The sequence below is a fragment of the Sparus aurata genome, chromosome 9 (assembly GCF_900880675.1).
Source record: "Sparus aurata chromosome 9, fSpaAur1.1, whole genome shotgun sequence".
In the NCBI taxonomy this organism is placed as follows: Eukaryota; Metazoa; Chordata; class Actinopteri; order Spariformes; family Sparidae; genus Sparus; species Sparus aurata.
In genome coordinates, this window is record NC_044195.1 from 36,338,272 (window position 1) to 36,353,010 (window position 14,739).

The 14,739-nt window shown below is 45.5% G+C and overlaps 1 protein-coding gene across 1 annotated transcript in view; it reads right to left on the reverse strand.

Annotated features, from left to right (window-relative positions):
- The window catches only part of ttn.1 (titin, tandem duplicate 1), a 168,685-nt gene that overhangs the window by 12,365 nt on the left and 141,581 nt on the right, over window positions 1-14,739 (reverse strand). The window contains exons 192-215 of the mRNA XM_030429348.1: window positions 14,353-14,649; window positions 13,576-14,163; window positions 13,142-13,444; window positions 12,722-13,018; window positions 12,340-12,627; window positions 11,897-12,202; window positions 11,363-11,665; window positions 10,976-11,281; window positions 9,087-10,850; window positions 8,636-8,929; window positions 8,156-8,440; window positions 7,753-8,052; window positions 5,587-7,653; window positions 5,105-5,407; window positions 4,707-5,012; window positions 4,229-4,519; window positions 3,737-4,036; window positions 3,284-3,589; window positions 2,880-3,182; window positions 2,437-2,718; window positions 1,420-2,013; window positions 953-1,240; window positions 491-790; window positions 91-393 (exon numbers count right to left, since the gene is read on the reverse strand). Of these exons, the coding sequence (XP_030285208.1) occupies window positions 91-393; window positions 491-790; window positions 953-1,240; window positions 1,420-2,013; window positions 2,437-2,718; window positions 2,880-3,182; window positions 3,284-3,589; window positions 3,737-4,036; window positions 4,229-4,519; window positions 4,707-5,012; window positions 5,105-5,407; window positions 5,587-7,653; window positions 7,753-8,052; window positions 8,156-8,440; window positions 8,636-8,929; window positions 9,087-10,850; window positions 10,976-11,281; window positions 11,363-11,665; window positions 11,897-12,202; window positions 12,340-12,627; window positions 12,722-13,018; window positions 13,142-13,444; window positions 13,576-14,163; window positions 14,353-14,649 (10,974 nt within the window). The remainder of the gene's footprint in view (window positions 1-90; window positions 394-490; window positions 791-952; window positions 1,241-1,419; window positions 2,014-2,436; window positions 2,719-2,879; window positions 3,183-3,283; window positions 3,590-3,736; window positions 4,037-4,228; window positions 4,520-4,706; window positions 5,013-5,104; window positions 5,408-5,586; window positions 7,654-7,752; window positions 8,053-8,155; window positions 8,441-8,635; window positions 8,930-9,086; window positions 10,851-10,975; window positions 11,282-11,362; window positions 11,666-11,896; window positions 12,203-12,339; window positions 12,628-12,721; window positions 13,019-13,141; window positions 13,445-13,575; window positions 14,164-14,352; window positions 14,650-14,739) is intronic.

The window sequence follows — 14,739 nt, forward strand, 5'->3', positions numbered from 1 at the left end:
TGTACTATCTCTTGTAATACTTTCAATGCCACCCAGTGTATCTATGAATTCTGAGTTTTATCAAAACATTTTTTCAAATTGTTCTCTTACCAATGGGATCTGTTGCCACTGCTGGTTTAGATAGCAGACTTGGTTTGCTTAGACCTCTGGCATTGATGGCGGTGACTCTGTGCTCATACTCCAGGCCCTCAATCAGCTCTGTCGACCTGTATCTGGTCATGGTGATGGGGTTCTTGTTGGCACGCACCCATCTATCAGACCTGACCTCTTTGCGCTCAATTATATATCCAGAAACCTCAAGGCCGCCATCTTCATCTGGCGGGTTCCAGGCCACGGTCATGCCGTCACGAGAAACATCAAAGATGGTTGGACGACCAGGTGGTCCAGGCACATCTGTGGAGAAGGCAAAACACATGAATATACTTCTGTCTACATCGTTACTTAAGTAAAATCTGCTAAATGTTTAATATAAAAAAGCTGGAAATCTTACTTTTTAAGCTCCTGCACATTACGATCTCAGACTGCAAGAAGTCACCAGTGCCAAAGCGATTTATTGAAGCTACACGGAAGACATACTCATCACCCTCAATCAAGTTTTCAAACTTGAATGTTGATCGGCTAACGGAGTCACAGACAGGCACCCAGCCAGGTCTGTGGGCATCGCGCTGCTCCACTGCATAGCCACTAATAGGAGCTCCACCATCTCTGACTGGAGGATCCCAGCTGCAGGTGACAGTGGTGGCATCGACCTCATCAAACCTGATGGGTCCCTTTGGTTCATCAGGTTTGGCTGGTAAAAGAGCATAACAAAGGTTATTGCTTCCAGCCAACTTGATTGGCTAATATACTTTGATTCCCTGCAATATTGGTAATCAATTAATCAACTTTTGTTTTTTGACAAGCATAAGCAAAAAAAAAAAGAAAAGAATCACAGGAAAGATGGTTTTCTTACAGAGGATGATGACCTTGATGACCTCTGTGATAACACCAACAGCATTCTTCACCTCCAGGGTGTAGTCACCAGTGTCGTCGATGGTGGTGTTTGACATGGTCAGTTTTGAGTACTTGCCAGTGCTCTTGATCTTGACACGGTCTGTGATTTTTATCTTGTTATCATGGAAATACCAGGAGCAGACAGGAGGAGGCCTGCCAATGATGGGCAGGTCCAGTTCCAGAGTCTTGCCAGCTAGGACATTGACAACCTTTTGAGGGATACTGGAGAAGTCCACCACAGGCATTACTGGAAGGAAAAAGAAAGACACAACTGTGAACTGAGCTGTGATGTTTTACTTACTGGTTCGGTTCTGCAGGGCAGAAAATCTTCAACATGCACCGATCTTGATTTCCTTATAATCAAACAACATTCATGCTTTTGTCTGAAACAATTTGAAACGTGTGAATGCAGATTTCGTTTGTTACCTCTCTGTTCCTGTACAGTGACAGCTGTAAGAAGCTCTTTTGGCTCACTGGCTCCTCTGCTGTTGACTGCTCTGATTCTGAACAAGTACTGCTCGCCCTCATTCAGCTTCTCCATGGTGTACTCGAAGTCTGTGGTCTTAAGTGTGGCCACCTTCATCCATTTGTCTGTGCCAAATCTGCAGGCCTCAATGATGTAGCCTGTCAGTCTGCTGCCACCATCATGTTCTGGCTTCTCCCAGCCAAGGATGACTGTGCTCTTGGTGACATCGATCACCTCCAGCTTGTGTGGTGGCAGAGGCACTTCACAAACCAGGATGACATCAGGAGTCTCGCAGGGCTCGCCTATACCATAGATGTTCTCAGGGAGCACCCTGAAGTAGTAAAGCATACCCTCCATCAGGCCATCAATCTTGTAGGATGTCTTATTGCACTTTGAGGTGACAGTCTTGTAGGCTCTCATGGAGGCTTCACGCCTCTCTATGATGTAGTTGTTGACAGGAGCACCACCATCGACAGCTGAGGCTTCCCAAGAGATGGTAACAGAATCCTTGGTTAGCTCTTTGATCTTTATTGGTCCGGGTGGTCCAGGAGTATCTGACAATCGAAATACCTTTTGTTAAAATATCACTTTTCCAAAAGCCACTGTTTGACACAAAAATCATTGAAAAATAAATCAACCAAGTTTAGCAGCCTTTTTTAGGGTGCCTCCTCTGGATGTGTTGATTACAGGTTTAGTGCGTTCATTTGGATTTTAATGCATCAGGAACACAATTGTTGCACATGGCAATGTCATCGTTGTATCAAAATATCATGTGTATTGTGTTTTTTGGTTTTTAAAGTTTTTTTTTTAGCCTTTTTATGGCTTTATTGATAGGAATAAGATGGCAGGAAACAGGATGGAGGGGGTTAATATGCAGCACTCAAAGTCGAACCCTAGACAAGGCCTCTGTACATGGCATGTCGGCTCTACCAACTGAGCTAGTGGGCGCCACTCAATTCTTATTTTTATCCACTTACCATAGACCTTGACCAGAATGTTGACTTCCTGTTTCCCGGCAGAGTTCTCGGCCACCAATGTGTATTTGCCAGCATCGTAACGGTGGACCTTGTCAATGATGAGTGTGGTAGACTTGTTGGTGACTTCAATGAATCCTCTGTTCTGGAGGTCAACTCCAGGCTTACTCCAAGTGAGGGCAGGAACAGGACGACCGGTGACCTTTACAAACAGGCGGAGGGAGCCACCAGCACGCAGGCAGATGGTCTTCTTCAGGTCATCATGAAGCTCAAAGTCAGGAGTTTCTGTGTGAGCATAGAGAGAGTTAATATAATATACCATACATAGCTTTTAGCTTTAAAGCAATAGAAAAGGGGAAATGCTCTAATATCTCCTATTTAAATAAATGAAAGCCACAACTCAGTTGCTGTATTTGCAATCACTGAATGCTTTTCAAGATACTTACCAATTCTCTCCACTGGCTCAGTCTCAGCACATGGTTCACTGAAGTCTCCTGTGCCATTGACGTTGATGCCAGCCACTCTGAAACAGTACTTCTTCCCTGCAGAAAGTCCGGTCACTATGTGCTCTGTTCCACGCAGGGTCTTTTCATGGGCCTTCTTCCATTCCTCTGCTCCGGCCTCCTGCATCTCTAGGATGTAGCCGATCACATCAGCTCCTCCATCCTCCACGGGGCGGGACCAGGCTAGGCTGATGCTGTCAGCGTGGGTGTCAGTGATACGAGGAATAGAGGGAGAAGCAGGTGTGCCTGAGAAGAGAGAATGCCAAAATGAAGATCTATAGATATGTAAAGGCTTTACTGTCAAATCTTCAGTTTGGCATTTGGACTTGATCAAAAACCAGACTTACATGTTGGCACTCTGCAGACAACATATAGAGAAACCTCGCTGGCTTCACTCTCTCCTGCCTTGTTGATGGCTGTCACTCTGAACTGGTAGATGTTGCCTTCAGTCAAACCAGACACCTTCAGCGTTGTGTCCAGGTGAGCTCCGTCCCTGTTCACCTTCACCCAGCGGGCACTCTTTCTCTCACGCCTCTCCACCAGGTAGTGGATCAATGGGCTACCACCATCACTCTCTGGCTTCAGCCATTCAATGGTGGCAAAGTCCTTTCCTGATGCCAGGATCTCTGGAGCACCAGGAGGTGTGGGCACAGCTGAAGGATAGAAAGGTAATTTAGTGATCATGTTTAAGATGATTTAATTTGTTGTCTTATTTTTTTGAGTTGTTCTGGGGGCTCTCAGATCGATTTAAAAAGTAAGGGATATTGTGCTTTTTAACTATTATTTTTAGTTACACTTACTGAAAGTGTTTCTGGCAACCATTGGGTCTGACTGGAGGTAGACTCCAGGTCCGTATTTGTTGACTCCACGGACTCTGAACAGATATTCGGTATTCTTGAACAGCCTGGTGATGTCACAGGTCAGCTCCTTGCACTCTGCGTGCATGATGACCCAGTTGAGTCTGTTGGTGTCACGCCTTTCCACGATGTAGTGGGAGATCTCATCCCCACCATCCTCGAGGGGAGGCTTCCAACTCAGTGTGCATGATTCCTCTGTGATCTTGCTGATCTCAATGCTGCCTTCACATACTCCAGGGGTATCTGGAAAATGTATGTTTGTATCATTAGCACTTCAATCATAGCATTTACGAGCTTAAAGAATCTGATAAATAGCAGTTGGGCTTGACAGTTGTTTCTATATTTCTTTTTACTCTATCTACGGGGATATGTTGTGGTAATCTGTAATTCAAGAAATTGCTTGAAATGCTTGAAAAACAAAGCACTTTCACTTACCAAGCACTTTAACGTTGACCTCAGCAGTCTTGGTTCCGCTTACGTTCCTGACCGAGAGGATGTACTTTCCTGTGTCATCTCTGTCACAGAACTTGATGATGGCCATGGCCTTGGTGGGGGTGTACTGCAGGTGGTACTTCTCACACAACTCCAGCTCCCTGTTGCCCTTGGACCAGGATGCCTTGGGGTCAGGCCTGCCTCCCACTGCAGCATCCAGAACCAGGTCTGAACCGGCTCTGACCATCACAGTTTCAGACAGGAGTTTACTATCCAGCTGGGCCTTTGGAGGCTCTGTTGGGTAGAGAAAAGTGGACACTTATGTAGCAATTTATGGACAGAGAAGAACTGCTTTATTGGAACTGTAATATGCCATATACACATTTAATTAGGATAAATGAAACAGTTTTATCTTACGATAATTTTATTTAAGAATTGTTAGTCAGAAGTGTGAGTGTTTGCTCTATTGGTGGTATCATACCAAAGTCAGTCTTGCACTGAACAGAGCCGGTGGACTCCGAGGGCCTACTGAAGACCTGGTTGGCATTCTTGGCGATGACTCTGAACTCGTAGGGCTCTCCCTCTCCCAAGGCGGTAACAGTGTAGAAAGTGTCGATCACGTTGGTGTAGTTACACTTGAGCCAGCGGCCCTCACCGGTCAGAGTGTAGGGCTTACGCTCAATGATGTAGCCCACAATGGGACTACCACCGTCATTCAGTGGGGACGACCATTTGAGTGAGACAGTGGTTCTTGTAACATTTGTGACTTCTGGCTTACTTGGTGGATCTGAAAATTACATTAAAAATGCATCAGACATGTCGAAGGAGTGGAGTGTTAAATAAAAGGATAGTGTGAATCGAAACTGTATTAAAACTCACCAACTGGATCTTGAGCAACTGCTCCCTTGGAGGCCTCACTGGCTTTACTCAGCCCAGCGCTGTTCATGGCATAAACCCTGAACTGGTATTCCAGGCCTTCAACAAGTCCCTCCATTTTGCTGTAGCACTCAAAGCAAGGGATCTTGTTCTCTCTCACCCACAGAATATTATTCCTCTCCTTCTTCTCAATCCAGTAGCCAGTCACCTTGCTTCCACCGTCATGATAAGGTTCCTCCCATTTCAGGGTCATTGAGTTAGCAGAGATGTTGCAGACTGTAGGCCTTGTTGGTGGGCCAGGAGGTGCTGTGATAAAAAATAAAATAAAAAGATTTTGTTAATGAGCACAGTCAACTTAAACTTAGTCAGTAGGGGGCATTTTTACAGACATCAACAATCCAAATGCACAACAAATACATAGAGACTTGTTTCTTTTATCATTTGGTGAATAAGCGAATAAGTAAAGTTTATGGAGTAATACTTACTGAAAGGATGCTCTGCAACAATAGTCTCGGACTCGGTGTGTTTGCTGACACCAAATCTGTTCTCAGCAGAGATCCTGAATGTGTACTGCATGTACTTGGTCAGGTGACTGACGTGGAGAGACGTGTGTTTTACACTGGAGTTAATCAGTTGCCAGGCGGTGGAGCCAGACTCACGCTTTTCCACAATGTAGTTGGTGATGTCAGTGCCACCATCATCCTCTGGTGGTTGCCATGCAATGACACAGGACTCAGAGGTGATGGATGAGATTTCGATGGGTCCAGTTGGAGGACTTGGTCTACCTGTGACATTAACTTCAATAGTGAAGGTCCTGGTGCCTGCAACGTTTTCCAGTGTCAGGTAGTATTTACCACCATCTCCTCTCATGGCCTCCTTGACTGTGATGCTGGTTCTGTCCTTAGTTACAATGATGGACACTCTGTCTGTACTCTTCAGCTTCATCTCTTCCAGCCTCCAGGAAACCTTTGGAGCAGGTCTACCACTGATAGGAACATCAATAGTAAAGGCACTGCCAGACCTGCTTGTGACCAGCTGGTTGGTGATCTCGCTAAGGTCAGCTGCTGGTTCAATGTGAGGCTCTTTAACCAGCACAGGAGCCAGAGTTTCCCGGGGCTTGCTGTAGCCTGATTCATTCTTCGCCTTCACACAGAAGTCATACTCATCACCCTTGTTAAGCTTTTCAACCACATATGTGAGGTTCTTGGTGTTGCCAACCACGTGCCATTTGTCCGTTCCCTTTGGCTTAGCCTCAATGACATAACACTGGATGCGGCTGCCACCGTCATGCTCTGGTTTCAGCCAGCCCAGAACCACAGTGCTGTCTGTGGTATCCAGAATGTCCATTCTCTTTGGAGCTGCTGGCTCTGCGGTGGCGATGACAGGTTCAGTCAGCTCAAATGCCTCTCCAACTCCATGCTGGTTCTCTGCTGAGACTCTGAAGAAGTATGGCACTCCCTCCAGCAGGTCCTGGATTTTCAGCATATGCCCTGTGCACTTGCTACCAGACTGTTGCCAAGTGCGGCGGCTAGCCTCGCGTCTCTCAACAATATAGTGATGGATTCGAGCCCCCCCGTCATTTAGAGGAGACTCCCAGACAAGTTTGACTGTGCCTCTGGACACCTCCTTTATCACAACAGCCTGAGGAGGTCCAGGAGTGTCCATTACCTTTACAGCGAATGTAATGGCCTTGCTGCCACTGGAGTTCTCCAAATTAATGGTGTATTTTCCTGTGTCATTTCTGGAGCAGTTTTCAATACTTAGAGAACTATAGCCATCTGTAGTTGAGATTTCTGACATGACACCCAGTTCTCCTTCCTCCTTCACCCAGGTAGCAGTGGGAATTGGCTTTCCTCTAAAGTAGATGCCCAGGCACACTGAACCTCCAGCCTTGACTATGTGTGTCTGCTTGAAGGTTGCATCAATATCCACCTGTGGTGGTGTTAGCCTGTCTACAGCCTGAGCAGGCTCTGGAATCTCCTTGTCCTCACCTCTACCCACCTGATTGACACCAGCGACACGGAATTTGTACTCATTTCCTGTCTGTAGACCTGTTACCACATAATTTGTTTCTGCGACAAGCTGCTCATTTACTCTCTTCCATTCTGTCTCATCTCCCTTCACCATCTCAACAATGTAACCCAGGATGTCCATGCCTCCATCGTCTGCAGGCCTGGTCCACTCAAGGCTGATGGAGGTGTTGGTGGAGTCTGACACATGGATCACAGATGGCGCACAAGGAATATCCTTTGGCTCGGCAGCTTTGATAGGCAAAGAAATGTTGCTAGGAGTTCCAACACCAGCGTCATTCACAGCCATTACACGGAACTCGTACTCCATATCCTCTGTCAGGTGGAGCACCTTGTGAGCACATTCAACAATGGGTTTCTTGGAAATAACCTTGTAGAACCGGAGAGTCTTCTTTTCCCGTTTCTCCAAAATGTAATACTGGATGGGGTTTCCACCATCGGATGTTGGAGGAGCCCAGGACAGGGTGATGCTCTCTCCTGTCACCTCAGTAGCATCAGGAGTTCCTGGAGCATCAGGAGTAGCTAAGGAAAATAATTTTGATAGGTCAGTGCAGTTTCTGCATTGGCTACAAAAAATTAGAGAGAATTAAAGTAAAAACGCTTTTCGAACTTTCCACTCACTGTATTGCATCTGTGCAATGATGGGGCTGGATTCCAAAGGTCTGCCAACTCCAAACTTGTTGACGGCAGAGACCCTGAACTGGTACTCATTGGTCTTGATGAGCTTGGTTGCATTGAAAGTGCACTCCACACATTCATCAGACACCAAGGCCCATGAGATCTTGGATGTCTCACGCTTCTCAATGATGTAATGCGAAATCTCTGAGCAGCCATCGTTCTCTGGTGGGTTCCAAGACAGGGTGCACTTTCCTTCTGAGATATTGCTGAAAGTCATGGGTCCTACTGGCTCCCCAGGTGTGTCTGCATCACATAGGTGTGTCAGATTAAAGTTAGAACATAAATAAATACAGTAGTATAAGCAACTGCACTTTAATATATAGACAAAAATGCAAAAACTGTATACCTTGGACTTGAACAAGGATGTTCTCCTTTTTACTTCCAGATCCATTGGTGGCCTCCACAGTGTAGAGGCCACGGTGTGTACGATCAGCGTCCCTGACAAACACTGTGCTGGATCCGGCCACGTTGATAATGTCCATAAGTTTTTTGGTTATCTGCACGCCATCTCTGTACCATACAACCTTTGGAACAGGTCGTCCAGTGATGGTCACCTTCAGCCTCATATTGTCTCCTGCCTTGACCGTCAAACCCTCGAAGTACTCTGGGCCAAACTCGATATTTGGAGCAGCTGGTTTTGAGAAATAGGGGAGGCATTAGTTTAAAATGTGTTGCTTTACTGATGTAATTTTCAGAAAAGATGACTCTAAGACAGCAGTTACAGTAAATGCATCAAAAGCAGTACTCTTCAGCTACATTATTTACCCGTCAGTCCAGAGGTTCAATATTACAACCCTCAAGGGTCTTGCATCTTATCATTACTCACCATTCTCACTTCTGACTACAATCAAGCCAGAGGAGTTGGAGGGAGGACTGACGACACCGATTGCATTTCTGGCAGTCACTCTGAACTCATAGCGTTCATTTGTTGCCAACCCAGTGACAGTGTATTGGCAGTCATGTACATCAGTCAAGTTGGCTTTGAACCAGCGGCCATGTCCTTGGCGTTTCTCAATGTAGTAGCTGGTAATCTTGCTACCACCATCACGTTTCGGTGCATCCCATTTAAGTGTCACTGAGTCGCTGGTCACATCTGTGTAGTCAGGCTGGCCAGGAGGATCTGAAAGACATGAGATACATTTTCAACATGTTTTGTTTGACTGAGCCAATTTACTTTACTTCATTCTAACTACATATTAATCAGGGTTTAGTGCAGGAATGATTTTCATAGATTTATTATAGTTTCAGTCTTTAATGTTATCCGAAAAAGTACTCACCAACAGGACTGACAGCCATGGTTGGCTTGCTCTCATCACTCATTCGACTGAAGCCAGCATCATTCTGGGCGTAGACTCTGAAGGAGTACTCAAGGCCTTCAATGAGTCCCAAGATCCTGTAATCTGTTTCTTTGATCAACATAGTGTTCACCTTTTGCCACATGATGCTGTTCTTTTCCTTCTTCTCCACATGGAAGCCCTGGACAGGGGTACCACCATCATAGATGGGTTGCTCCCACTGGATGGTCATTCCATCGTTAGTGACATTATACACGACAGGTTTACCCGGTGGGCCTGGAGGCCTAAACTGGTGCTTGGCAATGACCATCTGTGAGACCAGAGCCTCACTGACACCGTATCTGTTCTCAGCACAAACTCTGAACTGGTACTGAACACCCTTGATCAGGTTTGGAATCTTGAATTGAGTATCTTGTGCACTAGAGCAGGCCATCTTCCAGTTAGACTGGGAGGTGTCTCTCTTTTCAACAGTGTAACAGCTGATTTCTCCACCACCGTCATCGTTAGGTTCATCCCAGGAGATCATGATGCTCTCAGCTCTCACTTCATCTAGCCGGATGGGTCCAACAGGCTTTGATGGTGGTCCAAGTGTAATGACATGGATGTGGAAAGATCTTCTGTTGACCCTATTGTCAAGTGTCAGGGTGTATTTACCTTCATTCTCCTTCTTCACATTCTTAATCATTAGAGTGGCTTTGTTTTCTGTCTTCTTGAAGCGGACTTGGTCACTCTCTTTCAGAGGTAGGCTGTCCTTCAGCCACAGAATAGCAGGTTTGGGTTTACCTTTGTAAGGCAGCTCAATGTGCACATTGTGACCCAGGCGAACACTTATCCTGCCATCCGGGTATTCCGCAAGGCTTGCCTCAGGTGTTATAATGTAGTCAATGACTTTGATGGGCCCAAGCTCAGTAAAGTCGCCCTGTCCCTTCTCATTCCTAGCAGCAACTCTGAAGAACACATCTGAGTGCTCCTTGAGTTTCTTGACCTCAAACTCACACTGTCTGCTAGTTCCTCCCAAAGACCATTCCTCATCCTTGAGCTTCTTCTCGATGACATAATCAGAGATGATGCTGCCACCATCATAATCAGGCTTCAGCCACTGCAGGGTGACAGAAGTTTTGGATGAATCCTTCATAGAGACCTCTTTGACTGGTCCTGGAGTCTCTGTAGCCTTCACAGGCTCAAGTGTTTCACATGGATCACCAAGACCATTCTCGTTCTCTGCTAACACACGGAAGAAGAAGGATGTCTTCTCAGAGAGATCTTCAATGGTGTATGTTGTGTCTGTGCATTTGCTGGTCACTGCAGAGTAGGATCTCTTGGACGAGTCCCTCTTCTCAACAACATAATTTGTGATCTCAGCACCGCCATCGAGGAGTGGAGGCTCCCAGCAGAGTGTCACCTTTCCACGGGTCACTTCCTTTAGGACAAGATTCCTGCACTGAGCCGGAGTATCCTGGACCTTCACAGACAGGGTCAGCGTCTTGGGCTCTCCCACACCATTCTCTATCTTTAACGTGTACTTTCCAGTGTCAAGCCGGGTTACCTCACGCATAACAAGGACTGTGGTAGTGTCTGAGTGGTGGAACTCATATTTAGGGTCGCGATCAATGCATTCTTCTCCCTTGCTCCAGGAAGCAGTGGGAGCAGGTCTGCCCTTCAGAGGAACAGACAGCTCCACATCATTGCCAGCCTTCACAGTGTAATGAGTTCTCATTGCCACATCTGAATCAATCTGGGCCGCCTCTGTGAAAATCATGAAATATATTCAACGTTACATAGGGCCTGTAAAATGGGTGCAACGTAACAGCAAAACAAAAGTGTTGTAAGCTAATAACACATTATATTTTTAATATCAGTGATTCATTTACCCAGGATATCCTTAGCCTGCACAGGTTCAGTCATCTCCAAAGGCTCTCCACGGCCAGCACAGTTGACAGCAGAGACTCTGAAGAAGTAATTGGCATCTGGTTTTAAGTCATGAACTGTGTATTCTGTTGTCTTGACTTCTCCCTTGGAGGTTATCATAGCCCATTCTTCCTCTCCGTCAATAAGCTTCTCCACCATGTAGCTGATGACCTCACTGCCTCCATCCCATTCTGGCTTGGACCAGCCCAAAGTGATGGATGTCTTGGTGGAGTCCACCACCTTCAGCTTGCAAGGCTCATCAGGTGTGTCTGTAAGTGAAATGTATTTGTTAGGTGGGGGTGTGTATCTATCTTGTTTTTGTTGGAAATCTGTGACTGCAGACTACATACCAACTGGGTCAGCAGCCTTGTAGAAGTCTGATGCATCAGAGAATGGTCCCTCTCCTGCCTTGTTAATGGCACAGACACGATATTGATATTCATTTCCCTCTGTGAGATGGTAGACACTCTGTTTGATGTCAGTGACGGGGTCTTTGTAAACTCTGATCCAGCGTGAGCTCTTCTTGTCACGTCTTTCCAAGTAGTAGCCTGTCACAGTGCTACCTCCATCTACACCTGGTTTATCCCATTCTACCACCATGGTGGACTTGGTGATGGTGTTCACCTCAGGAGTATGAGGCTGCCCAGGAGTTACTATAGAAATTCATAACAAACATGTTAAGAAAATTCAAATGATACCACAATTATTGATTCTAAATTTAATAATTAAATAAGTTTTTCTCCAGGAAAACCATTTTGGGGGGATAATTGTTGCAGACTATTTTCTTGGTGTTGCCTAAACTATAGAAGCTAATCATAACATCTGGTATGGTACGACTTATTCACATTAATCATATTAAAGGCACATTACAGCCCAAAACATACCAAAAGCGTTCTTCGCGATGACCGGCTCAGACTCCAGTGGCTCTCCGACTCCATACTTATTAACAGCCATTACACGGAACACATACTCATTTCCACGCAGCAGCTTGTTGACAGTGACATGCGTCTTCTCGTGCTTGTCTGAAATGGTCGACCAGACCACTCTGCTGGTTTCACGCCTCTCAACAATGTAGTGGGTCACCTTGGCACCACCCTGGTCAGACTCAGGCACAGGCTGCCAGCTAAAGATGATCTTTTCAGCTGTGATGGAGTTGAAGTTAATGATTCCAGGTGGGGGACCAGGCTTGTCTAAGGGCAGGTTAAAAAAAGGAAGAGCATATGAACATTAAATAAAGGGATGATAGTGTCTTGCTTTAAATTGATTCAGGTTTAAGAACTACGGAAATACATAAAAATAAAGGAGTGAGGCAAGAAATTCTTAATACCTAGGATTTCAATCCTGATGGTTGCAGAGGCGGAACCAAGAACATTCTTGATCTTGATCTCATATGAGCCTGTGTGAAGGCGAGCTGCATCCTTGATCAGGACAGCTGAAGTGTCAGTTGTGCTTTCAACAGACAAAGCAGAGGTTGCAACAAGCTCTTTTTCATCCTTGAGCCACTCAATGGTTGGCAGAGGCTTGGCGATGATTCCGACTTGAAGCTTAACCGAAGCTCCAGCCTTGTACTGAACCACATCCAGATACTCTGGAGGAAGGTCAATGGCTGGTGCACCTGTGGGACAAGAGATATTAACATAAGTAATGTACAAATAAATCCAGTAATAGGAAACAAGTCATTTAATCGTAGTTATAAATGAAAAACTCACCACATGCATCAACACAAGTGACGGGGCCAGCAATGAAAGACGGGTTGCTGACAGATCCAATGGCATTCTTGGCATACACCCTGAACTCATAGGACTCATCCTGGTTCAGTCCAGATACAGTGAAGCCAAGCTCAATGATGTTTGTGAAGTTGGCCTTCACCCATCTTCCATTGGGTGCATCCCTCCTCTCCAAACTGTAGCCGGTGATCTTGCTGCCACCATCGTATGGAGGCCTCTGCCAGGCCAGGCTGACTGAGTTCTTTGTGACTTCAGTGATCCGGACATTTGCTGGTGGCTCTGTAAAATTATAGAGAATAAGGTGTTGTTTTAATTAAATATCAGTAAAAATATTTTAGTGTGAACTCTATTATTTAAGGTTGTTGATCCTCTTAAAAAACTGAGATGTTTAGAAATACTTACCACAGGCATCAATAGCGAGCACCTCTTCGGAGGTCTTGCTCATCTTTCCAATACCGGCAGCATTTTCTGCCGCTATCTTGAATTCATAGATGAGGCCAGGACAGACGTTTGTGACTCGCCACTGGTTTCCTGAAATTGCTGTCTTATTGACCTTCTGCCAGATGATGCTGCTCCTCTCCTTCATCTGAAGATGATATCCAGTGACAGGGCTTCCTCCATCATTTACTGGTTCATTCCAGCAGACTGTCAGGCTCTCTCTCGATACAAAGCTGAACCATGGTGTGGATGGAGGTCCAGGGATGACTGTATTCATAACACAAAAGTTTTGTCAGAGTTGGTAGATTTTTCATGTACAAGCTCTTCCAATTCATTATCAACAAAACATGAAAGCAATACTTATTCTTGCCAACGTGTATTAAAGTGCATTGACTTACTGTATGGAAGTTTTATCATGACTGGCTTTGTGTCAATGTGGTCGCTGACACCGTAGCGATTCTCAGCCTTGATTCTGAATTGATACTCCTCTCCCTTGGTCAGTTTAGTCACCTTGATTGAGCTTCTGGCAATATTAGTTGACACCTCGGCCCAGGTAGGAGTGCTAGTTTGACGTTTCAGAACAATGAAGTTTGTAACAGGACTGCCACCATCATAATCTGGTGTAGCCCAGCTCAGACAAACGGTGGTCTCTCCGACCTCTCCAATCTTGACTGGACCAATAGGAGGTCCAGGTCTGTCCAGCACAACGAAAATAATGAAGATCTTGGTTGTACCTCCCACATTTGAGGCAGTGACTTCATACTTGCCAGCATCAGTTGAAATGCTCTCATTTAGGGTGATGATTAAACTGTCTGGAGTTACTTCTGTTAGTAGTCTCTTGGAGCCCTTGATGATGACATTGTTCTTCGACATAGTCACCTTAGGCATAGGCCTGCCAGTGAGTGGAATCTCAAAGGTTAGGTTGGATCCTGCTCTGACATAAACTGTATTCTTGGGGTAGTTCTTCAGGTCAAACTCTGGAGCCTCTGTTGAAAAAGGAGACAGGAGTGGGATTAGTAATGTCTCCTTAAGACTTTCCCCCTCCCAGAAAAAAATGTATCTGCAAAAATATCCAATCATATCATTTATACATGGCATCCTGTTTTATGGTGATAATAAAAAATGTATATGAATTGCATAATTATTACAAAATATAGTAAAGCTACAAATATTACCGTGTATTTCCTTGACAAGAACAGGAACAATCATTTCCTTCGGTTCACTGAGTCCGGCATGGTTCTCAGCACGGACTCTGAAGAAGTACTCAGCACCCTCCCTCAAGCTCTTGATGGTGTGGGTCATGGTCCTCACGGTGGCACATTTCACCCACTTGGTCTGTCCCTTCTCCAGGGCATCGATAAGGTAACCCCTGACTCTACTACCACCATCATATTCTGGTCTTGTCCAGGCAATTGTAATGCTGTCCTTGGTTACATTTGCAACTCCAAGTTTCATGGGTGGAGTTGGTACCTCTGTAACAGACAGTGGGAACATTTTATTTTGCACATTTTGTCAAAATTAGTACAGGTGTATAAAGTCAAGTTAATGGCGACTACATTGAA